The 27280-nt window shown below is 35.8% G+C and overlaps 1 protein-coding gene across 1 annotated transcript in view; it reads right to left on the reverse strand.

Moving 5' to 3' along the window:
- C2H8orf34 (chromosome 2 C8orf34 homolog) overlaps positions 1 to 27280 on the reverse strand; it is a 135763-nt gene that overhangs the window by 46966 nt on the left and 61517 nt on the right. Inside the window, exon 7 of the mRNA XM_062568535.1 lies at positions 25680 to 25846. Coding sequence (XP_062424519.1) covers positions 25680 to 25846 — 167 coding nt within the window. The remainder of the gene's footprint in view (positions 1 to 25679; positions 25847 to 27280) is intronic.

Raw genomic sequence — 27280 nt, forward strand, 5'->3', positions numbered from 1 at the left:
AATAATTCTAAGATGATCACCAAAAAAACTTAGACAATCAACTAGAAGAAACAAACTGTGGCTCTTTGTTACTGCTCTTCAAACTTCTGCGTAGCTGCAAAGGGACAACTGCCCTCCTTGTTATCACTGCTAGCTAAGAATCAAACATAAGACAGTAAAACTGAAGCTCTGACCTTTCTTCCAGCTGCATTCCTCCATCAGCCTGCAGCAACTCCACTTTGCTCTGAATGAGACAAGTACATCTGTTTTGTAGCATTATCCCTATTCCGGCCAGATACAGGGACATCTAGAAGACCACACTGTCTACACTAAGAGAAGCAGACATCAGCACACCAATGGCATCACAGCATGATCTTCCTCACTCATTGATTACATTTGCATCACCAAGCTCTTTTGAGAAAGGGTCGAACAAAAATTTTTAAATATAATCTTGTCTCTCCAGCTGGGTCAAGCAGACTAACTAACAGGTATATTAAAACCATCACATACAATCCAAAAGATTAGCCATAATACTGACTCAAGTAATATGGTTCCAAATAAACCATGTGGTTTTGCAATAAAGTTTTACTCAAGAAGGAGATATGCTTTTTTAAGAAACCTTTTGGTTACTAAAAAACCTGTGTAGCTGAGGGTGCTTTATAATCACTGCTTCTTCTGTTACATTGTTTGTGTAACCTACTGGTTCAGTGCACTATTAGGTTATGTTTGCTCATGCTTTTGGTTTGGATAAGAGAAAACTAGAAGGATTTTGGTTTCCCTAAAATGCTTGTGCAAGCATACTGCAATACAAGGGAGAAAGCTGGCTGCAGCGGAACATGATCTATAAATGTGGTACATATAATACATGTGGTTGGTACATTTTCACAGAATACTGCAGGAGAGCGTTATTGCATAAAAAAACCCAGTCACTGGAGCATGTAAGTTCATGCAATGTTAGCTCATGCTTACAATATCATATAAATCATGGATACACTTGCTTTTATTCAGTATCACTTTTATCTTCTGAATTTGAATTAAAATGCACATTTTTTCAGATTATCTAATTTCAGAACTATTTAAAACCAAATCTGAACAATATTAGTTGAGAATCTGGCTTCTCAAAATATTCTAACTTAAATCATTACTCCATTGAACTCAGGTAGAGTCTGCCAAGGAGTCCAAAATTTTATCTAAAATACTGTGATATCCTCTGTCTTGGGTTTTAGCTTCTTACGGTAAGACTAGTGAAACTCTCATAGATCTTGAGATGTGTTTAACCTTGGGGCCAATGGCAGTGGAACAGAACACGAGCCACATCCCCTGGTGGCCATTGTATGCCATCCCCTGCAGAGTATGAAAGCTGCAGGCTAACCATTCAAAGCAATTCTTTCAATTGAGTGGGAGGCAGAGATCCCAGAATGAAAAGCCAGTTAAGCATCACAAAGCAGATGTTCCTCAGAAAATTGTAAAAAAACAAGGATGAAGGAAACACAAAAACTTCAGGAAGCACAAGCATCATACGAGGGAAGCAGGAGAAAAGAGTACATCCTATCATAGAAGACAAACAACATGTTCAGTATCTTTCCCATCTCTAAAGGAACTGTCTGTGCTAAATTCCTGGAGCGCAGGTGTTTCACTGATAGATAACCTAACAATGAAATGAGGTCAAATTTGCAGTACAAACCATATCAAGAGAAGGAACAGAGAAAATCAGAAAATTAAGAAGTATAAACTAAAAGCATCTTCAACAATAGATAGCAGGAGGGATCTATTTCAAGCAAAAACAAAACAGGTCACATTGCACCAAGAAGTTAGACCAACAGAAAAGGGACAAGAGATTCACAGTTTTTCAGTCTTCAGGCTAGCTAGCAAAGCTCTTTGGCCCTGAAGTACTATTAGCCCGGGTGGTGGGGGAATGAGGTCCAGCTCCAAGGTGCTAACCAGCACTCACTGAGGGTGTGGTTCTGTAAGCTTGTTGCCACTCATGAAGTCCCACTTACTTTCATCTTCCTTCCCCTTTCTACCATTCTCAACTGAGATGGTCCTTTCCCATCCTTGATTCCTGTCTGACCCTGCTGTGAGCTCATTCAGGGAGAAAAATGTTTCTATTATTTGCTGTAATCTTTTGCATCTGGTTTAGTGAGCCGCGTTGGCTCACTGAAGGACCTCTCAGTGTATGACCATACTAGCATTCAAATCATTTTAAAGGGAGCAGCAGGTGCATACAGCCCTTAGTGGAGGAGAAGGGGAGGAAGAGAGACCACCTTCTTTAATGAAAGAAATCTATCACATTCAATTAGGTTCAACTCATCACCTAGAACCATGTTCTAAGGGGTATTCATTAGGTATTTAGGCAACACTAACAATATAGGTACTAACACGTTACTTCAGGACTCTAAAGCACCAGAGGAAAAAATATTCTGTATGTTGTATGTATGTATGCTTACCAAAGTATCAGAGGCAAAAGTAAGCAAGATATAATTTTCACACTAATGGAAGGATACCCCACCTCCAGCGCAGCTCTTTTAAGGACCATAAAACTTTGGGGAATTTTGCTTCTTTCAAGACTCAAGAATGAAAGTTTTTCAAAAATGCTTTCATCAAAATATTCAAATATGTATTCGGGAAAGCATTCTTAATATATTATTGAAATATGATTCTTAATATTATATGTTTCGCATTAAAGATACAATTTAGAACTGTTTTCTAAGCAAATGTTTTTTTTTTTTTTTTTTTTTGCCAAGTAATCATTACCTTTATCTCTATTACCTCTAGAGTGGCACACAACTAAGTAATACCATCTGTTCTGACTGAACTTGTAAATGAGCTTAAACTTGACAAGTAGGTAACTTGACAAGTAGGTTAAAATCTCCTGCTATCCAAATAATGTCTTACAATCTCATCATTTTTTCTTCCTCTACTCTTGAGTTCCTGAAATACGTTAATGTTCAGCCAAATGTGATTTCTGATATTATGATGTGTCTGTGCAAAGATCTTCTAAAATAAATGCAGATTTAACTGGGATTTGCTCTATCAATATTTGAATGAAAAAATAATTTGCAACTGTTTTGAAAGCTATCATAAATTAGAGAGGTCATCACATACTTCAAGATGAAATTCTCAAACCTAACTCAGCAATTTCATCAGTTTAATTATCACAGATACAAATATTATTCTCCACCTAATCTACAGATACTTTTCTTTGCGCTTCTATAAAATGACATCATACCAATTCAACTGGATTCTCCCATATGCAACTCCCCAAATGCAAGAAATATTTTGTAGTACCAGATAGTAGCTCAGCAGCTCCATAGAAATCTCATTTCTAGGCTTCCAAATGTTATTTTTAATTACTTATGTGCACTCAAAGTTTCCTTTCAGGTGAGCGAGCCTCATGTAACTTTACACCAAAACAGTCTTAAACCAGAACCTAAGCTGTCAAAACCTCTCACTATTCCCTACTACTTGAGTACCCCCTCTGTTGGTTTGTAGACCTTCTTATAGCCCTCTCAACAAGTAACCTGGGTAAATTCAAGTAACATAACTTCCCATCACACCAATGAAAGCCTACTATCTGTTTAATTTTCTCTTTCGGTTACAATCTAATTGTGAAACATGTATAAATGCAAAGATTGAAGATAATGTGAAATATTACCATATTATTTCTCATTGCAAGTTAGAAATTATGGACGCATTGTCCAACCAAAACAAGCAAATTCTCAAACCATTAGTGGTGTAACTACTACATTTATAGAATTTAGAAGTTTTAACAGAAGAATTTTGATTCTTTAATCAAACACATTATTTGAACCCCTTCACCAACACTACTGAACAAATCAACAGTCAATCAATACTCAAAGAAGAAAAATAACTACTGCTTATCAGCCAGATGTTAAGAGTATGTCTTCTCTGGCTATATATATATCTACAGTAAAGTTTACAAAATAAACATTATTTTTCCAGATCATTATGTAAATATTCCTAAAAAATACAACTATACATTCAGGCTTGTTATTTGTGACTGACATAATCCAGTCGCTATCCATTTCCTGAAAAGTAACAGGAAAATGAGATTCTCTCATTGATACTCAAAAACATCAAAAGATTCTTCTTTCCCTCTAAGGACATGCAAGTATGTGTGAAAAATACTTGGTAACATCCCTTGGAAAATACATCTCTCTACACAGCCAAAAGGAGAAACAGGTCTGCAAACTATTGTCAGATAGTAATTTACATTTGCCTATGGTCTCATATTAGAGCAAGCAACTGAGAGTAAGAAATATAAACATAATGATACATAAAATTTGTTTGTGTGATGTGTTAAAATGATAGCCATTCAGTCTGCCTCAGACTATCCTAAATAAAATACACAGTAATCTACATATCAAAAAGGAGCTGTTGGTTTTAATGTGCTGGAGTAATCTTCAGAGAAATAGCAGCCAAAAGAAAGGAAACGATTCCACAAGCAGTATTTAATTAGAAATGTTATGACTCTACATTATCCTCTGTGCCAAAGAGAGAAATGAAGACTCTGGTTCACAGTCCAACATTTGAAGAAGAAAATGTACATTCAGTTACAGTTAGTGTTTTATACAATACAGTGGAACTACCATAGTAACCAGTTATCTTCTCTGAAAGTAACATGCAAGACAAATATGCATTTGTAGCCTTTCTCAAGGCAAATGTGAGAGTGCAGATTAAACTTGCTGGCTTCCCTTTAGGTGCTCAGAACTCTACAAGGAATAAGAGAATTTTACTACATAAAAACTGTAAAATCTGCACATGACAAGTGTGCTCTACCTTTTCAGACTCAAAGCTTGCTGTCTTCAGTTCAGTTCAGTTAGGTAAAAGAGAACAAAAATGGTAATCCTACACTTGCATTTTATATAAATCATAAATAATGATTTATAATACTATGATGTATAACAATCATTCATAAATAATGATCAAAAATAAATACAAATGTTATATAAATTGTTACATTTTCCAGTCCATCAGAGAAATAATTAATTCTCTGAACAATCCTGAAGATGAAATTTCACATCAGAAAAAATTTGAAGAAGGACTCCAGAAAGGAGTATATACATTAGTTTTGTATTTCAGTGGCATTATTTATTGTTTCAAAAAATATGAAAACATAGAAATCAGTAACAACTTACAAATCCTGCAACAAGACAGGGATGTTTTGAACAGAAAGAATGTTCTTTATCTTTCCTGAAACAGCAAACATGTGACTATCACATTTTTATTATGAACTATGCCTTTAAGAATAATTTTGTATTCTTATTTCATTCACAACATCTTTTTAAGTTTTTATTCTCATATATTAAGAAGAGAATATTGAGTTTATAACTTATGGTTTTAATAAGAAAGGAAACTTTTTTGAAGTCACAATTGAATTTGCCTCTCTTTGAATCTGCAAAATTCTATTATTTGCATGTTTATTTATATTTAACTATGCCCAGGACTGCAAACATTCCCTGATGAGAATTAAAAAAAACAAAAAACAAAACAAACAAACAAACAAACAAAAAAAAAACAGAATGAATATAATTCTTTTCATTTCTATTTTATGCCTGCATGCCTGCATGATCGGATCATTTTTTGTATAGAGGATAAACTTGGATACATCAATGTTATCTAGAAACAGTAAATCAAAAAATGCCATCTTCTTTTTATGCTCAAACCTCCTTCTTCTGTCACAAATGAGCATCTTAACTTCAGCTCTTCAGTCCAGGAATGTATAAACTTTACGCATTTAACATCACATACAACATACATATCCTATTAAATTTTCATTTCTTTTTCAATTGTTTGATATCTCAATATATTGCTAACCATTTCCATTCTCATTTTCATATATTCCTCAAAAGGTGACTTACCATCTCGCTTCCCATGACCACATTATCTCCCTGTGAAATCTTGGCTTTATAGCATCAATGACCAAACTCGTATTTCACTGCAGTGAAGCCAGGATTTCACTCTTTTAAATGTGCTTTCTGGTGAGCTTACTGTTCCAAAATAGTGATGATTTAAGGTGCAGTTTCAAAATCTGTTTAAGCTAAACTAAATGTGCACTGCTACTGAAAGAATCAGGTCCACCTCTCTTCCACTACAGCTGGTCAACACTTCCATGGCCCACAATTAGGTGGGTCACAGAGTATATGCCTGAAAATTTATCCTTCTCCTCCACCCAGGTTGATTAATGGCCAAGCCTAGCTGACTGCTTGAACGTTTCACAGAATGGTTGAGGTTGGAAGGGACCTCTGGAGATCACTTAGTTCAACCCCCCTTGCTCAAGCAGGGTCACAAAGAGCACATTGCCCAGGATCACGTTCAGGTAGCTTTTGAATATTTCCAAGGATGGAAACTCCGCAACCTCTCTGGGCAAAATGTTCCAGTACTCCCCCACCCTACAGTAAGGAAGTTTTTCCTCACATTCACATGGAACTTCCTGTGTTTCTGTTTGTGTCCCTTGCCTCTTCTCTTCTCACTGGACACCACTGAAAAGAGTGGCTCCATCTTCTTTACACCCTCCCTTCAGATACTTATACACATTGATAAGACTCTCCAGGCTAAACAGGTCCAGCTCTTGCAACTTTTCCTCGTAGGAGAGATGCTCCAGTCCCTTAATCATCTTAGTTGCTCTACACTGGACTCTCTTCAGTAGTTCCATGTCTCTCTTGTACTGGTGAGCCCAGAACTACACACACTACTCCAGATACGGTGTCACCAGGGCTGAGTAGCAGGAGAGGATTACCTCTCTCGAGCTGTTGGCAATGCTCTTCCTAATGCACCCCAGTTACCATTGGCTTTCTTGGCTACAAGGGCACATTGCTGGCTCATGGTCAACTTGTTGTCCTCCAGGACTCCCAGGTCCTTCTCTGCAGAGCTGCTTCTCAGCAGGTCAGCCCCTAACCTGTAGTGGTGCATGAGATTAGTCCTCCACAGGTGCAGAACCCTGCACTTCCCTTTATTGAATTCCATGAGATTCCTCTCTGTTCATTTCTCTAGCCCGTCAAGGTCTCTCTGAATGGCAGCACAGCCTTCTGGTGTATCATATACTGGTCCCAGTTTGGTATCACTAGTATACTTGCTGAGGATTAACTCTGTCCCATCATGATAGGACAGTATCGGACCCAGTATTAACCCCTGGGGTATACCACTAGCCATAGGCCTCTAACTAGACTTTGCACCACTGATCAGAACCCGTTTGAATCAGAGTGCTGGCACAAGGAAAGTGGTAAAACTTTCCCTTTCCTCAAAAGTCCAGATTTAGATCTGTTTAAACTGCTCAGGATATTTCATTCATTGAGAGGAAAGATTTCTTCCACGTAACCAGGAAACCAGCAGGCTAAATGTCATAACTTCACCCTTACAAAGCAACCTTACAATTCTATTTATCTTGTTTCGGTCACATTAGAAAGACACAAAAAAATCCTTATAACATATAATATATGTTACATATCCCCTCACCTATATGTTTTACAAGAAAGCCTAAACCAAGGATCCTTCCTCATATCAACTGAGTACCCATGTTTGGAGGCCAGTCTTGCTAACTCCTAGGCTGTCAGTAAATGAGATGCACCTCAGAGATGAATCACTCTCTAGAACTGCTCATCATTTTCCACTAAATGAAGGACTGCAGGAAACTCCAAACTCCAGCAAATCTGTGGATGACCATGACTATAAAGATCCATGATACAAACTAGTGTGTTTGACAAGTGGTTCTCCAACTCTAAGGTCTGAGGTATTTAAAATGTATATATCAGAGTTTTTAAAATTTTTTCTTAATACACACAAAATCGTGCTGAGAGAATAAAACAAGCTATTTAAATGTACAGATTCACTCTCCAATATCCTTTTTGAAGTGTCTTGTTCAGGTAAGACTGCGAGAGCTGGGCCTCTTTCGCCTGGGGAAGAGAAGACTGAGGGGGATCTTATCAATGTGTACAAGTACCTGAAGGGAGGGTATCAGGGGAACAGCCACAAACTCTTTTCAGTTGTCCCATGTGACAGGACAAGAGGCCATGGGCAGAAATTGAAGCACAGGAAGTTCCGCCTGACCGTGAGGGGCAATTTCTTCCCTGTGAGAGTGACGGAGCACTGGAACAGGTTGCCCAGGGAGGCTGTGCAGTCTCCTTCTCTGGAGATATCCAAGGCCTGCCTGGATGCAACCCTGTCTAACATGCTCTAGGTGACCCTGCTTGAGCAGGGAGGTTGGACTAGATGATCTCCAGAGGTCCCTTCCAACCTTACTGATTCTATGACATAGACTGCTTTAAATAGGTAATCAGAATAGCGGATTTTCAAATACAGTTTAATTTTCTTTTTCAATTCAGTATTTGATGATGTGAAACAGTTAAATTAAAACAGGATCATAAATGGTTAATGAACTTAGACTAGAGGATACTATCAGAAAAGATCTTCATAGAAAAGAAACTGTATCTTGGTCAGAGTGAAACTTTTTGGTGGAATGCACACTGGAAATGCTGTAGGATAGAATTTTTGGATATAATTAGTAGACATGATAAATTAGTATTAGAAGTAATTTTAACATCTTTTGCTTTGGATTTAGTTTGTGCAAAAAAATACTGTATTTATTATCTTGAGACCACAGCAGCAGCAGGCAAGTAGAGAGATCACATACAGAATTCGCCAAGACTTTCACAGCTCCAAGGCAAATATTTAAAAGATAAAGTTGCTTCAAAGACAGATACTAAGTTTAAACTACACTCTTTCTGACCACAGCAAAAAATGATTAGTATAATAAGGAAGGGACTGAGAATACAGTATTAAATACAACAGCTTCCAATATTAATTCATACCCTCTATAACTCTACAGACTTCAAACGAGTTAAGATCAAAGATGACTTGGATCCTTACAATTAAATCTAGTATTTTTCCTTCTTGCCTCAACCTTGTCCATAGGCACACTTTCCTTTTACAGATCTGGTATTTGGACATATTCTCATTGTACTTGCCCATTCATCTCCCTCTCACTCCTCACTAGTTTTGCAAAGTATTCAGTAGCTTTTTATGACACTGGACAGCCATCCTTCAGTTGAAATGCTCCTTTAGGATTTTTTTTATTTTCCAACATTATTACGGTGTGATGCTATAAACTGGTATTTTCCTTTTCTTAACTTACTCTCACTTCTGCCTTCTTTAGAACTTCTCTTCTACATCTTCATTATATTCATATCACTGCTTTTCCCATCCATGGGCCCCCGTTCTCTCTCTCTTGCAGTATAGATAAGCCTTGCCACATTTTGCTTCTTTCTCATCTTTGCTCCATTAATAGCCAAAATGTCCAAGCAATAATAATACTTATTGCTTGTATATTCAGATACAAAGAGCTGCACCTTTGTGAATGCAGGATCATTACAGAATATGCAAGAAGAGAAGGTAGTGGTGCTACTATTCATGTGTGTAGGTGCACTAGAGTTACTGCAGTGACATGTCTAAGCTTGCAAACTCAGGTACTGTGAGCCATGCAACCACTGTAACATTGTGAATCACAGGAATGGTTAATTCTGGTTAACACAGGAATGTGTTAATTTCGATTTGGTCAAAAATGCTGCATGTATACTACAAAGCTGACACTGCAGCAGCATCTGATTTAGACTGAAGCTATCCTGGTGCTTTTTGCTTGCATGGTAATCATAGTATTTACTGCAGTGTAGTTAACTGCCAGTGAAAGTTTTGTCATGTAGTTTGTTAAGAAGTCAGAGCACTTAAAGGAGAGAAACAGGTCCCTTTGGGGGATAATTCAAATTGTAGATGTGCCGAACTGTTGTTTAGAGGTGCTTTTATTTCTTTATTATTTCAATATTTCTTTCTTCTAATTTTAACAAAGTTTTCCCAAATTACAAAATCGGAGTGAATGCTCTGTATCAGAAGAGTTACCTTTCTGAAACAGCATTTGTCTCCTTTTCACTTTGTTATAAATTTTTATTTTATTATTTCTTCTGCATGTTTATTCTTTCTCCCTCTTTTTTTTTTCCTTTCATTAATTATCACCATTAGAAAATATTTCTTCCACTTCAGTTTAATTTTAGAAAACAGAACACACTCAGAATCTCTTCAAGTTCAAGAACCATTAGAAAGAACACTGATTAGGTAACAGCCTTTTAATATATGTTGAATCAACTGTCTTTAAGTAACAAGTAATAATAATCTGAATTTTGTCATATCACTTACTACTGATATATTTTAAACAATTTAAAATTGCTCTTATTTTGTAATTTTTAAATTTAATGTTGCACTTGATATCATGTTCAAAACTAAGAACACAGACCTTGCAATAAAAAGTTAAATGAGAATTCTGCCTCATCTCAGAAAGGAACAGAAACAAAAAAAAAAATTAATAAATGCAACAAGATATTCAGTAAGCAGCAAACCTAATGACTTCCTCTGGACATGTTTCATCCCAATAATTCCTTCATGCTAATTTCAGCTGTTTCCCTTCATGTCTTTCAAAGTCTAGTAATACTAATGGTTTCTGCCCCTCTTCCTTATCTTCCTCTCCTGTATTAATTCAACTGTATATCCCAAATTATTTGGGTACAAGACAGCAGATGCTTCTGTTGATTCAGAGCCATAATACCGACCAGTCAGCAGCAGTACCCCTCAATTTCTACTGAAGCTTCAGAAGTGGTATTGAGTAGACTGTCCTCTATCCAGATACCAATTTTCAGGAAATTGGAAGAAATTTCATGTATATGAGAATACTATTTGAAACTCATCAAATTTTGTTGAAATTGGTCAAAAGATTTAAAAACTACTAGGATCAGAACTTAAAGAAAAATGGACACACTGTACAAAATTATGTAAGCTCACAAAAAAACAGCCTTACAAGAAATCGAAGGCTAAAACTTTAGAGGGAGCAAAACAGTATAGAGGGGATATCACTACTGGTTTACATCTTACTAAGGGTTTGCATCTGACTGTGAACAGTTCCACCAGTTAAATTTACACTGGATAAAACAAGTACTTCCCTTTTTATCAGATTTCAGTCATTTCAATGAAGTTTTATTAGATTTTGTCCTTGAAATATCAAACATGTGAGTAAGGTCTCTGGCATATTCTTGCTGATGTTGCTACCAGCCAAAACCATCTTCAGCCCCTCTGACAGACGTTGCTGCCCCCGTAGGCAGAAAAAAAAATTCCTTAATGCACTGGGCTGAAAACTATTGTGGTTCACAAGCTGACTTACCAAGAGATCAGATGTCTCTTCCCTGAGGGCTTGCCTATCCATTAAAGGTGCAGTACAGGGCACACGGCTGAGGGAGGCAACAAGTCTGTCAGAGCCCTAAAAGGAACCAATTTATCCTCACTGTTGATTCTGTATCCCCTTTATAAATGATTCTCTCTCTAAACTGATATGTACAAAACTCTTAAATTCCTTTGTGCATCATTTTCAAGCTTCCTTCCTTTTTACTGTATCCATTCTGAATCTATGGTGACAAATGGAAGACCATTATTGCAAATCAGGATATCTTACAGGATACACATAGGGACAACCAAAAGAGGCTTGCAAGATATCCAATGGGAGATGTAGTGCACATCTTGAGCCAACAGCATGGATGAAAGATACTTGGTTCCCTCTTTGTTCATAAATATTATGGGCCTGTGAACACCTCATCACAACACTTTATGTTAATTTAGAATCCTAAAAATTGTAAAGGAGTTCAAATCTTTCTTTTTCGTATATGCATTTCTTAACAACAAAATTCATCTACTATTGTGTTGTTAATTTTTAGAAAATTCTTCATTAGTTTTGGTCTTAACAAGCTTGAAAAATTGTGTAATCTGTGAACGTCCACACTTCACCTATCACCTCCCAATGGAAAATATTAATGTATTAAACAATATAGTCCTAATGGATAAACTCCACTTTTCCATTACTGCATTGTTAAAAATAAAAAATAAAGAAGCATCATTTATTTATTCATTTTTATTTTTTGCCACATGGCAGCTTCTAATCCATGACAGAACTTTACTTCTCACTTTTTGACTACTTAGTTTCCTTAGTATCCTCTTGTGAGAGATTTTGACAAAGGTGTTTTTATGAAAGTCCAAATAAGTCATATCTACTGGCAGTCCTTAGCCAATATTTTGTCAACACTTTTAGAGAATCATAATTATACACACAAAAAGCAAAGGACAGCTGCACTCAAGCCTGGTGAATATAACAGTCCCCTTTTTATAGCTTTCCACGGAGAAAATAAACTTGACTTCATTATGCACGTCCACCTTCAAAAAAGCCTCAAATTGAGAGAAAAAGTAGGGAATGTTATTCCCCTTGCTAAAATCATCAGTTTATTGATTATCTGAAGAAAAGGGAAAGCAATGGTTAAGTGTTTAGGATTTGAGCCCCATATTAATGTTAGAACCAAACTTATAGCTCACATGACAACCACTTATTTCTTATCAAAAGCTGTAAGACTGTGAAATGTTTACATAGAAAGTGTATTGATGTCTTTCTTTTAAATCAAAATTGGTTCTCATAACTGACTAAAAATTAATCAAATTGCATAAGCTAGTGCACAGAAAATTTTTAATAAAAATTTTTCAAGAGAGTCACATAACATAAAATGGAACAATTAGAAAATCTGTTTCAATCGAAAATAAGTATTTGCCTTCAAAAATAAATATTTTATCTTTTGATCACACAAGATGTGGGTTAATAAATGAACGTTAGGCCCTAGAATACTTCATGCAAAAGTATTTGTAGAAAGATATATTCATTGGGAATTAATAGTATTACAACATTACAATCAGCTGACAAACAAATCCATAAATTTTCCACATCTCAATACTGATGCTAGTAACGTACAAGACAATACTTATATTTTCATAACTCTAGACAATTGAACAATACCCTTGTACTTCACTGCTTTTATTCATGTTTAAAAATCAAACTGCCCCTTATTACTCCAACATAGTATGTCTTTCCAACACTTTGAGTTGAGCAGAAATCCTGTTACCAACAAAAACTTGTTATTTTCATAAAAAGTATCAATTTGGTCAGAATTTTAAATAGCTGAAGCTGGAGGCACTGAAACTGGAGATACTGAACCATATTTTTCATTTCCATACATTCAGTTTTTCATTCAAATAGTTCATTTTTCTAGCCTTTACTCAAAAACTATTTTTAAACCTCATTCTATGATAAACACTGTATATAAACACTGTATAGAAATTATACCAATTTCATCCCCAGGAAAAGGATACCATAATCAGTGTAGCTATACAAGGGATGAATTCAACAAATTTTGAGGTTAAAGGATGAATCAAAGTTGACCTTTCTAGTGACCACTCTTCATTTTCCATCTCCTTTGTCCCAACCACCTTATTTCAATTATTATGATACAATAAACCATGCTTATGTACTACATAACACTATATGTTATAATTAAGCATCTGTTACTTCATTTACAATGTCAAGTCTTTGGTTTGCAAACCATTTTCCAGCACTAGCTAAATTTCACAATTGAGAAGTCTAGCATTAACTACATGCCCAGCTGATTAAAAATGTTGTAAAATTAAATTAAGAAGTACAAATATTTCACAGCAACAAAATGCCATTCTTGCAAAACATCGTTACCCGTAAGTATCAGCTGTATCTTCTTTTCCCTACCAATTTTTTTTCCCTGTTTTAGCTTCCGTAACTATGCTTCCCCTAGATTTACAAAATTTGGAATAAATTTCATCTGTAAGTGGGCAGAAGTAGTCTTTATGAGCAACAGTTGCTGATATGATATGATTCTGCCATGTTTTCACAAGTGTTTCTCTCGGAGTCCGCTTGCCTCTACATGAACAACGATGACACAAGCCAGATATTCACAATTTGAATTATTAGATGAGTCATGCAACAGGCTTGCAGGCTCATGGACCTTGGAAAATTTGACAAAGAGGAACAAATTTGGTTAAAAAGGACAAATCTGAGCAGTTTCAAAGATGGCTACTACATTACAGGCTATTTGGAGGTTTCTGATGTCATTTTTTTTTCCTGCACATTACAGTGCTTCTTTATTGCATAGAAAGATAAGCTGTTTGCTTCCTTTTATGAAAATATTATTTCTTAATATCAAGGAGAAAAAATAGATCTGTTTCTCGTTTCTTTGGCATGTTTCTTTTAAATGATGTATAACATCTACAATCATGGGTTTAAAAGTTATAAACATTGTAACAAATAAAAATGATATTCTAAAATTACTAGAACAGAACTACAGAATGCTACAGCAGTTAAAAAATTCGCAGTAGTTTTTGCAATCACATGCAGTCTGCAGTATGAATTTGCTATAATAAGCACCTATTAAAGTTTCTATCCTCTGAAAGAAAATACTCCACAGAGTTTTCTTCTGTTTTCTTGTAAACATGGTAATTTTGTTTCTGCAACGTTAAGCACTTTGTTTGCCTTTTGAATCGATTAAATCTAATCTACATTTAGATTAATCAAACCATAAAGAAAAACATTAGCGCCCTCTAGTGGACATAGCTCCCTTTGGACAATATAGTATTATTTTGTATGCGTCTTTGGGGATTATTTCGTAAATTGTTGCAAACTCATCCTTTTGTAAATGGACACAATAGTAAGATATCTTGTAGGAACATTCATGTAATAAGAAATAGTCACTTTGCTTTAGTAAGGTTATTTGCAGGGTCAAAGCCTAAGTTGTATGCACAGTAAATGGTTTTATGTGGCTTTTAACACTGTAGGTCCATATAAAATGTAAAGTTAACAGATAAAAATATCACCTGAACATAACTCTCACTGATATCACTGGGAATCTCAAAGTAAACAGCATCACAATATCCAAATGATGACACCTTCAGAGTATAAAAAGTTGGTGCAGGATAAGGATATCATTGCAGTAGTATTAATGAGATACAGAATAAATTGCAAAAGTGCATAAGCACCTGAAACCAATATGCTAAAAGCAGTTATTCCTACTTAGGAATACATTACTTCATTCTGTAATTGTATTCTCCTGTGGACAGAAAGATGTCTGAAGTCACATCCCAAGGCTGAGGCAGTAAGCCAAGCTGTTCTACGTATTATTTCTAGCATATTATAGGAAACTCACTTCTGAAACTACAAGGAAACTGGGCCAGAGTGTCACAGGAGTAAATGTCATTAGCCTGAGACAGCACCAAAGAGTACAACAGAAGATTTAGTCTTTATCAGCCATCTTCAGCAAAAACCATGACTTTCTGAGCCATGGAATTTTGTATGCTTGTGCACACACTTGTGCTAGAGGTGATGCTGAAGTTATTTCATAGAATCATAGAATCAGTAAGGTGGGAAGGGACCTCTGGAGATCATCTAGTTCAACCTCCCTGCTCAAGCAGAGTCACCTAGAGCATGGTAGACAGGGTTGCATCCAGGCAGGCCTTGGATATCTCCAGAGAAGGAGACTGCACAGCCTCTCTGGGTAACCTGGTCCAGTGTGCCATCACTCTCACAGTGAAGAAATTCCCCCTCACCTTCAGGCAGAACTTCCTGTGCTTCAATTTCTGCCCATTGCTTCCTGTTCTGTCACACGGGACAACTGAATAGAGTCTGGCCCTGTCCCCTTGACACCCTCCCTTCAGGTAATTATACACATTGATAAGATCACCCCTCAGTCTTCTCTTCCCCAGGCGAAAGAGGCCCAGCTCTCGCAGCCATTCCTCAGAGGGCAGGTGCTCCAGCCCTCTGATCATCTTTGTAGCCCTACACTGGACTCTCTCCAGTAGCTTCATGTCTCTCTTGCACTGGGCAGCCCAGAACTGGACACAGTACTCAAGATGAGGCCTCCCCAGGGCTGAGTAGAGGGGCAGGATCACCTCCCTCCACCTGTTGGCAACACCGTTCCTAATGCACCCCAGGAGACCATTGGCCTTCCTGGCCACAAGGGCTCATTCCTGGCTCATGGTCAACTTGCTGTCCATCAGCACTCCCAGGTCCTTTTCCACAGAGCTACCTTGCAGCAGGTCAGCTCCCAGCCTGTAGTGTGCATGGGGTTATTTTTCCCTAGGTGCAGGACTCTGCACTTGCCCTTGCTGAACCTCAGGAGGTTCCTCTCCGCCCAGCTCTCCCGCCTGGCCAGGTCTCTCTGAATGGCAGCACAGCCCTCAGGTGTGTCAGCCACTCCTCCCAGCTTGGTATCAGCAAACTTGCTGAGGAGGCACTCTGTCCCCTCTTCCAGGTCATAAACTTTCATAACTATTTCATAACTTTATATCCAAGACAAACCCTTAAACAAGCTCTCATTGAAGTCACTGCACTGTTTAAAATTAATGGGAAGTATCTTTGTAAGGGATTAGTACAAAACCAAAAACATATTTTAATATTTGGTTTATGGAATCTAGAAATGGAAAAAGATCTCATTATTCTTCCTGTTGATGTAGCTTGTTCATCAAAGTTTTAACAGAAAATATTATCTGTTCATCAGAAGTTTTTCTTGTTCTTGGGTTATCTTATTTCTTAAACAATATTATTCTGACCAAATTTCAGACATTTCAGTCTATACTCACAGGAGGGTAACAACTGTAACAGCATGTAATTACTTGTCTAGAAATTTTTATAGTAACTTTTATCTGTATAGTTTTAGTATTCAGCACATCAACTTCTAAAATGCAGCATTAAAAAGTATTTTTTTCTGCTTACTTGACCTTGATACTATTTCTTCATCTTTTTTTTCTTTTCCTTCTTTTCTTGTTTTCCTTCTCTTTTTAGCAAAAATCAACATTTTAGTTCTGAACCAGCTTGCAGCTGCTTTTTGCCTCACATTACAGAGATAATCATGAGGTGTGACAGCATTTTAGCAGTAGTAGAGGGAGGCTAAAAGAGCTAAAACAATACTTATCAGCAAATATATCTCCATTCTGAATTACTAAACTTGTAATCAGCTACCATTTAGATAAAAATGTAACTTGCACCTGTAGCACTGATATCAGATTTGAGAATTGCACAGGATATTAAATAATATTGATTATTGAAGGAATGAGGGAATAAAACAATCATTCTATTTATTAGAATGTATTTGCAGACAGATATTCTTCTTTTACAGTTTATCCATACCATCTAATATTTTAATGTTAGATTTTACCCCTGTGTGTGTGTTGCAATCACACAGAAAGTTTCCTCTTTTGTTACCTATTTCACTTTTTCATCCTTTTAAACTCCAGTTCTAATACCTTTGTCTTAGTCCATTTATTCTGTTTGGCAAAACATTTATTTGCACTACTGTCTCCAAAGCAGATTCCTCCTATCAGATGCAGACCAACATTTACTTTCTAATGGCTTCATTTTCAGTGTTTTTTAAAAGTGGAGTACAGTAAAATTACTTGTCAAGGGACCACAGTCCTCCCAGTGCTACCCATTCATAAAATCATTCAGGCTAGAAGGGACCTCAGGATGTCTCTCAAAATAAGGTCAACACTGAATTCAAACCAGGTTGCTCAGGACTTTGTCCAGTTGAGATTTGAAAATCTCCAGGTTTTTCACTCTACAACCTCACTGGGCAACTAGTTCCAGCAGTTAATTACACTTATTGTGATTTTTTTTGCTTTATATGTAGCCAGAACCTTGCCTTTTTTAATTTATGCTCACTAACTCTCATTCTCCCACTATGCAGCTCAATAAAGAGCTTGGCTCAATCTTCTCAGAAACCTTCTCTCAGGTTATAGGTACTGGAAGGTGCTATTATGTCTCTCCAAAACCTTCTCTTCTCCAGGCTAAATAAACTCAGTTCCATCACACTCACTGCATGGGTAGGATCCCTACTGTATGAATGCTGGACCATCTTGAAGGGGTTGTCTTCCACTCCTAGCTCCTAAATCTCTTCTAAAATAAATTCCACAGTATCTTTGCTACTACAAGCTAGACCCCCTGCAATACACCATAGAAATAACTTTTTAGAAGAGCTGCAGAAAACATCAGCTGTAAGAAAGTGAATTCACAATTCACAAAGTGAATTTCTCCATGAAAAAGGTATCATCTCTGATCCTATACTACCATCTTATCTCAAAACTGCCACATCACATCAGAGGAGACGAATCTGCTACAGTAGGTGGAACTTCAAGAAAGTTGAACTTCTTATTTCACCCACCTTCAAGGGTCTTCCCATATTTCATTCTTCTATAGCCTACAGCAATAAGTATAGTGAGATCTTATTTTTCGATTCGTTAACTGCACTATCATTTCTTTTCTAGATCATGGATACTTTCTCTGATTTCATTATTTTAGCCTTAGTAGATAGTATTGTGCTCATACGAGGTATCAAATGTTTTAAATACTAGTTCACTGTGGATTTTATTAGGAATAGTTGTTACTCTGAAATATCCATGCTTCTGCAGACAATTTTTAAGAATGCTTCAATGCTATTCCCCTGTGTTGTTCTAGTGCCTGTCAGCTTCAACTTCATTGTGCTAGGAATCATACTATGAGAATGGCAGAGAAATGAGTTTTATAGTACTAGCAGAGATTTTATGATCCAATTGCTTCCTCTCAATAAAATTACCCACATAATTCTCACCCTCCTTCTCATACTTGTAAATCAATATTGCAAGTCTGTGTATCTAAAACCAAATAATTAATTCCATTTTAACACCTGAAGTTATCAGTCTTCTCGGGTTAATAACATCAGCAGTGCCCAGTGTGACATGTAAATTTCAACCTGATTTTCAAAGTAAAAATACTAAAATATCTAAAACTTGTAAGATTTCTTATTTTTCTAAGTCTCTTCTAACAGCACAGTAGCTTATTATTGTTCAATTTTTCGTCACTTTGAAATCTTAAAGTAATCTTATTCAGTAATTTAGCATGGGGACATTTGCTTCAGCATTGTCAAATATAGAGGAGAGTAAGTCTTTTTTCATTGCTAAGTTTTCCCTGTGATTCATGCATTCCTTATGCTTCCTGTGATTTTGAAGCAATCATACATTCATGTAGATATGTGCATATATGCTTGCTCATCTAAGTTACCGGATGGAGTCCTCCTTTCTTGGAACTACCAACACCAAGTGGGCACAACTCTATAAACTTCAACAAAGTTCTGTTTAATATGCTAGCAGTTAATTTAGTCCATTCTTTGCAATCAGTAAAACAGATAGTATCAAAAGCAAGAGAAATGAGGAAAATATAGAGCATCTGACTGCAAAGATATGGAGCATCATGAAACTACAAGAAATACAGATTGCCATACATTTTATCAACGTCTCTTTAGCATCACCTCCTCCCAAAAGAAAGATCTGTTCTTTAAAACTATGAGTTCTCTCAAGACCATCAAAATCAGTATTTGCCAGGATATATGTCTGTACATAGAGAACAGAAGCATACTTAAAGAACAAAAATTTTTTTGTTTTTGTTTTTATAACTTTAAATCAAAACACTAACTGTATAACACAACTAAAACTCCACATCTAAAAATTTCAAAGCATTTTGTACAGATAGCATTATCACTGCCTTTCAGAACAGAATGACAGAAGCCAAATATGGCCAAAATGAAGTCATGGAGCAAGAATCAGTTTCATAAATTCTCACTTTTATACTCTTTGCATTAAAGATCCCTATTTTCCTCAAAAAGATACACCATACACTTATTTTCAGTTTCTGCTGATCATTTGGTAGAATTTACTGATCATAATGTATGTCTAGCATGCTTTTTAAAGTAGAACATTCTCTGAGCCACTACATATCTGGATTTAGTCTGTGGTTTGCAAGATGGCCACTAAATCTTCTAGTTCTGTAACTTTTTGACTTAATTAAATATTCACCAGTTTACCCACATATTTTAAGACAGATCTAAATTTGTATGAGAAAATTTGTACCTTCTCCCTGCAATCAATCCTGCTCTTATAGCTGCTTTGCTGGAGTCAAGGATTGCTTAGTCTCCTGAAGGACATGGAATTAGCCTACAGTAAAATCTTCAGCAGCCCTTAGAATCCACAATCCTCAGATCAACAGAGTAGTAATTAGTTGAAATAATCTCTTTATTGCATTCAACATTAGTATCATTAAAAGACAGAAGTATTACACTCATTGCTTTATAATCACATTATCCATTTTGCACAGTCTCCATGCTTATCTACTAAACTATTTAATTAAAAAAGTGATAGTCATATTGGTCAAACGAGTTCAAGGCACTAATTACACCTACAGATTCAAAAGTAGCTTGACAGCATGTATATATTTACCTAAAATTACTAGTTATTAATCATTTCATTTCACTGAATGGATACTGTAACTCAATGCTTTTATAACATGTTAAATGGAAACATATATAACATGTTATATAATGGAAATACTTGGTGGAATCTTTCATATTTTGATCTTATCATCTCAGGAAAAAAGGAATAAAAAGTATGTTCACTAGTGCCTTCCTTAATTAATTATGCAAACTTGTGGTAGTAAATAAAATTCTCTAAAAATCACATAAGTGGTGGTCAGAAAAAGATGTAATTTTATGTAATGTTAGAGCACATAAACGGTGGCAGAGCTAACATACTGAAATTATCTACAGAATGCCCAATATACAGGAATCTACCATGGAAGTATGCCAATTTTAATTAGGAAAATCAATGCTAACATTATTTCAGGTATTTTGTGGAATGTATTCATGTAGAGCCTTTTGTATCTTTGCTCACATATACTAGTTGTATGTTAACCACTGAATTTGCCACACGAGACATCTGTTGTCTTATGGGCACTGGTTCTTTTTATGAGGAAAGAAGGTCAATTTAGACCCTCATTGATTTTCTCTCTCCATTTTCCTCTTTTTCCCTTTAGCACAACATTAAGCACAATCAACCTCACAATCTACCCATTTTATGCTTATCAAACCAGAAATAACTAAATAGGTGAATGGCAGTGTTGCAGCAAATGGCTAATTCACTTTCTAATTTCTTCTAAACCCTACAAATAGCCTCTTAACCAAATTATAAAATTTATAACCTTATCAACAGTTATTGTGAGCCTCAAAAATTTATTTAAATATCAAATACTTGAAGTAATTTATCTGCCAGAGAAAAATTCAAGAGTAGGATTCTGCTATTTTAAGTCATTAAGTATTAAATTCTGTTCTTTGAATAACCAGTTAGAGTTTTGTTTAAACTCAGATCAACAGAAGATTCCCACTGATATTGCTGTCTTTTAGCACACAATTGCAAGATGAAGCAAAATCAGGGTACTCAACAAATGACATTAAACAGATCTTCAGGTTTCTATTGCTTCAATGACTTCATATATTGACAGAAAGAGAAAAGTACTGAAATGGTATTTGCTAAATTTTACACAGGTATTTAGTGACAGGTATAATCCTGAAAACATTGCTTTAAAATTGTTAGATTTCAAGTTTGCAAATTCCCTCCAGACAACAGTTCTGCAGATAAAGGAATCTAGTTATAAATGCTGTTGACTATATCACTAATTACATCACAGTTAAGACCTCAGTGAAATACCAATATACAGTCAAAAACTACCTTTTCAGGTTGTTTCTCACCTAAGCTGTTTTGCAAAATTAATTATTCTAACTGATTTACCTATCCTGGCATTTTTTGCAGATTACAATTTACTACCGATCACCATTTATTTTATTAATTGCTTGAGGCACAGCATATCAATTCATATATTTCACTAAAAGCAACAAAGCTAAAGATTTAAGAACACTTCAGGACTACAGGCATAGCAAGATAATCACTGTAATCTGAACAAGATAAAGATATAAATTATTCATAATTAGTAATTTTTAAAATAAAAATTCCTCTTCATAATCTTGGTTGTTTCTTTGCCACTGTCTTTCCCATGCCCCTTCCACTAGGCTTCAATATTTATAATGCATTTTCAAGACCAGATTCTGTTTATGGATTACTAAAGGTAAACTCCACTTAATCAATCATATAGACCCTCACTAACATCAATGGGGATTCAGCTTAGGGTGTGTCTATATGGGTCACATTATCATTTTTCTACAGCAGTGGACTGTGTAAAAAGACTAAAGAAACAACTGAACTTACATTTTAAAGGGGGAAGAGTGAGAGACAGGAAAAGATACTAAAAATATAACTGCCTGAAGGAAAATATGTTTATTTATTTAAGTCCATAGAAGTCCAACAGACATCTGAATTGTAACCATAATGCTCTTCATTGAGCTCTTACAATCTTCACCACTCTGCAATAGCGTAAGAATCCCAACTGGATACTTTCACTTCAAAAGACAAATTGCAACCTCTCTGACAACTACAGTCACTTCCCAGTACTACACAAAGGCCTATGTGCACAACAAAGGCTAGTTAAGAAGCAAGGAACGCAAGATACAGACCAAGGGTGAAAGACCTTCTGGAGTTCACAATGATGGACCAAAAGACCACTGGGACATCCTAGTGCTTCTAGAACTGGAATTAGTTCTAGGTGAAAGGCAGCATAAGAAAGCTGAGAATGATTGCAACAGACCTAACTGTACACTGATCAACATCTCTGGAGTTGCCGGAAAGGGTGGTTTTGCTTTCAACTGTTAATAGTCTATCCAAACCCCAGGTCTTTCAAGAGTCTCAAAGTGCCTGATAATCTGGATGATAAGAAATTGCAGATGAATATTGAAGAACAGATCTTTTAAAAACTATGAGAACAATAAACTCCATTTATTGATGTTTTCCCTAGCATCAAATAATTCTATTCGACTTGGCATGAATAATTGTATCTTCCGAACCAGACCAGAGAAGAAAAAGTTCATTAGTTGCCATTAAACATCAGATACTCAGTAGTTAGACAGTCAAATACATTTCACAAAGATAAATCTTCAGATATCTCATTCATGCTAGCCATATTACCTCATTATTCACAGAGCAGTAATATTATGACTGTTTCTACGCTAAGCCTGATTCACATAATGTAGTCCTTCTACTCCACTAACATCCATAAGTAGCACAAAGCTCTAAAAGCCATATTATGTAACATTTTCCACACTTTGGGGCGTAATAGAAAGGAAAAAGAGCAATCACAGAGTTTATCTCCAATAAAAGATATTTAAATCAATACCTTGCAAAGTCTGAGTGCCTTTCTTACTGGGCTTAATAATCATCACTTGCACTTGTGCATTACACCAGCCACTGAGGGTTTTGCAAAGGATAGTATAGCCACCTTCTGCATTTACAGGAAGCCTGTTGTGCCCCCATAACATCAGCTTCTGTGCATACACTACACAGTAGATGCTCAAAGGTAATGCCACCTATTTCTCAGTAGCTCCCCAAAAAGAAGAGTCAGCAAAAGGAGGCCATGCTGAGCAATTCACACAGCCCACTTCCAGACAAACATTTTCTTTAAACCTCAACAGAACAGGTCATGGGCCACAAAATTGTTCTGTTGGTTGTAGTACAACTTATATGTCTTCATTCCCACGTTTTTTTGGTCTTTCTTCTGTTATATGATGTATTCCAGTCACATAATGGGGAAGTTTTCACCCATGTGGAGATATGATAAAGAGGAGTAACTCAAGGCTAATATTGGAATGGTTCAGGTCTCAACTGTTTCCTGCCTATTGCCAAAGTCCTCTAGGAAGCAGGAAGATCAAGAATGTATATTGAACCAGATAAATTGTAATGAAAGGGCAGCAGATTGGGTGCCTTTTCATTAAGGTGCTGAAAGACTTACTAGCAAAGTAATATAAACTGTATAAAGGATAGACTACCATACACTGAGTTATTGTCTTATACTACAGGTGTGGACAACCAACATTAAATTCTCTCTTTATTTTCCCTTGCTATAAAAGATAAATATGATTACTGCCAATCTTTCAGGGGTGTTACAATGAATGAGTAATTAACATTTGGGAAGCTCTTGAGGGAAAAAAAAAAAGATTTTAAAAGATCAGCAAAAGAATGTTATGTAAATACTGTCATGTTAACATACCAGTATGTTAGCATACTGGTTCTGTTCTCCCCAGTTAACATACTGGTATGTTAACAGTGCTCTTTTACATCTTACTTTATATATGGAGAGTGATAAATGAAATCACAAGGTAGCCCTATATTCTTTTTCATCCTTGCAAATGTATTTCCTTTGAAGTGGATCCTTCCCATTAAAAATATAATAGCTTAATTGACTGCTTTATTAGTAATGTTTCATTCTAGTTAAATCTTCATTGACAATTGTGATCTCACTACCAGGAGGTTATTAAAATAAAATACATCAATAGTCATTTTCATATTTTAATAGCTAAATAAATCAGACAAATTCTGACAAAGATTCTCTTGGATACACACAAAGATATAGAGTTCTTGTACTATGAAAATCTGGATTATTAAAAAGGAATGGATTAAAATCATCTGTTATCAATAGCAGAAATTGTTTTCCCAAAGTTCGAACTTAGGGGCATGATGTTTCATATTTTTTCAAGGAAAGGTTGAATAAGCAACAAATAATGAACCCTAAAGGGAACAAGTCAAGTAGCTACATGTAACAATGCCCTGCAATTCAGTGGTGGCAGAAAGCCATGACTGGATAGCAGTTATACTGCATGTGTAAAAAGCATCAAGGCAGTTACAGTGCAGTAATAAAAATTAAATCCCAGTATCACAGAGTCACTGATCTGGAAAATATAGCAATTAAAGATATCTGTGTTTGCTGATAGAAATTTAAGTTCTCTATGTTACCTTCAAAAGAAAATAAAATGTTTTTCACGTTACGTCACAGCCTCAAGTTCTGAGAAGTTCTGCAGCAATGTCATTCTTAAAATTTTATTGAATCTAAAACACGTATGGTCAGTAAAATATAAATTGAGAAATAAAATAAAAGTCAGTGTTTCAGAAGCACAACAATTCTGAAACCAAACTGTATATAGTGAACTTTCTACCAGTGGTATTTACTATAACACAGCTATATCATAATCATCAATCAACAGAAATATAACTACATTGAAACTATGGAATCAGAATAGAGCACAAGGTGGTCTTCTGTTTTTAGATTAAGGTCCAATCTGAAACTCAAATTCTTTATGAACAAATAATTTGTGACAGAACTCCCAAATACAAGAACGTTGAGCTATCCTTCAAGATTACATATTTCATGTGCTTTGATCCTACATTTTTCTATACAGCAAAAACCATAAAAAACAAGTTAATGACTGCTTTTCAAGCATCTTACTTTAGAGCTTTTAAAAATGACAAAAGAGAGTATTAATTAACTTTCTTCAACAATTCCCCTCCTGTCTTTATATATATTTTATGTGCACATATATGTGTGTGTGTATATATGTGTGTGTGTGTATACTTCTTTATACTTTGATATTAAGTAGTTATTCCAGGAAAAGGAGAAAGCAGTGAGCATAGAGCCTTCTAGAGTACAATTTAGCATATAGCCCAGTCTATTAGAAAATTACAATTAAAACCCTTGTAGAGTTTACAAATTTACATTGTCTAACCTATTTGTAGCTAAGAATTCTCAAATTAATTATTTGAAATGCCTGAAACATTAATTTTTTCAAGGGAGTGTGATGTAGCTGACTGTTTCTTCACAATATATAGTAATATTCATTACATTCCCTCACGAAACTTATAAATTAAACCCTATTAACTTTTACAGAGTTGCTGAAAACTTGTGCCTCAAGAAGAGGAAGCAGATTCAAACTAATCTGCGTTTCATCGGTTATTATATTTTTTAGATTAATCTATAATAAAAAGTATTACAAAATGCATATAATTTTTGCAGTTACCCAACAGTTCCATTGCATCATCTTCATTGTCAATATCTTCTTCGGTTACAGATGGAGCTGTGCTTTGGGCAGAATCAAAGGAGTCCTGAGAAAGCATGGCAGCCAGCAGTTTCTTATGTTGCTGCTGTTGCTGTTTTAGTCCTTTGGTCTTTGGCTCCATTTTTAAGCTGTGAGGGAGGAAAGAACAACTTTCTCTTACTAGGACTCTCCACAAAATTTGTCAGATTTTTGTCAAATTACTGCTGCCCATGATATCTTCCAGATCTGAAGATTAATACCATCAGACCACAAACAATTAGCTGGTTATCACTCATCCCTGATCATTAGATGACTTATGTCAGTTCATGTTTTCTATTCCTATCTAAAATTTTGATCAAATAACGATGAGAAACATCCTATTACCTTTAAGAGCATTTAATCAGGTCCAAATACATTACATATACAGAACACAAGGATGTCAATTACTAATTGCTATTGTTCCTTAACAACAGTAACTGGGAACTAAGAACTGCTGTGCATGGTTTTAGTATCCTAACCATTCAGGATTAAGCACTGCACAGCACTACAACAATCCTCGTTACTGATTATTGACTTGTGTCCTGCACCTAACAGACAATTGGAAATGCACAGAAGGATAGCAGAAAGGTCTAAGGCAAGACTTGCTGCAGCTGGCAATTTTTCTGGTTATTTACACTTCCAAGATAAAGACGAGAGAAAAGGTTGGTGCCCCTCAAGAGGTGTCTGAAATGCCTCAGACTGTCTTAAACCACGTTGCAGAAATGTGGATCTGCTGCAAACATCTGAAAACTGTTGCTCAAATTTAACTCCATTTCTTTTTAAGTATGTTGGCCTAATTTTCAGACACACAACACACCAACTCCCACCACTTGTGACTACAGGAATGTATGTTCTTGAGGAGGCAGCAGCGGTTCTTTCCCACTCTCCACTACTAAGTGGAGCAAAAACTGAGGGTCATGGTTACCATGACAGAAAAAGCAGACAACTTATACATATTTCACATACTATGAATATTGGCTATGCTCTGCCTTATGCTGAAAAGAACTACACTGAAAAAGTAAATATGTAAGCGAAAGAGCAGTGGTTCACAGAAATATGTGATTCTATTTAGTCCTCTATAGAATGCTATGAGTTTTTTTAAAGTCCCACGACTTCACTTCCATTAAACAAAAAAAAAAACTTGTATGCTACACTTTGTGAGAACAATACATGGAGGGAGTCTGTGGCTTAAGGCACTGATGATAATTACCCTACCAATGATGTGACACACTTATTCTGCTACTCTACTCTTACTCTGTAGCTTAATTAGGATTAGTTTTGAGAGTCTGCTGGCACATCACATAAATCATGATAACAAGTGACCAATAAACTATCACTTTTTACTAAAAGTGTTTTATAATGTTGATAAATCAGATTTTACAACACATAATCAGAAATATTTTATATCAATTTTGAATTGCTCCCTCTTTTAGTTGCCAGGTAAAAATTTAACTGAATTATTTGGCTCTACAGCCTATGGAATAGTTTAACGAAGTATAGATGAGGTAGCCAAAAACACTTTGTACGTGATAACTTTGCTCCTC

This window comes from Rhea pennata, chromosome 2 (assembly GCF_028389875.1).
Source record: "Rhea pennata isolate bPtePen1 chromosome 2, bPtePen1.pri, whole genome shotgun sequence".
Lineage (NCBI taxonomy): Eukaryota > Metazoa > Chordata > Aves > Rheiformes > Rheidae > Rhea > Rhea pennata.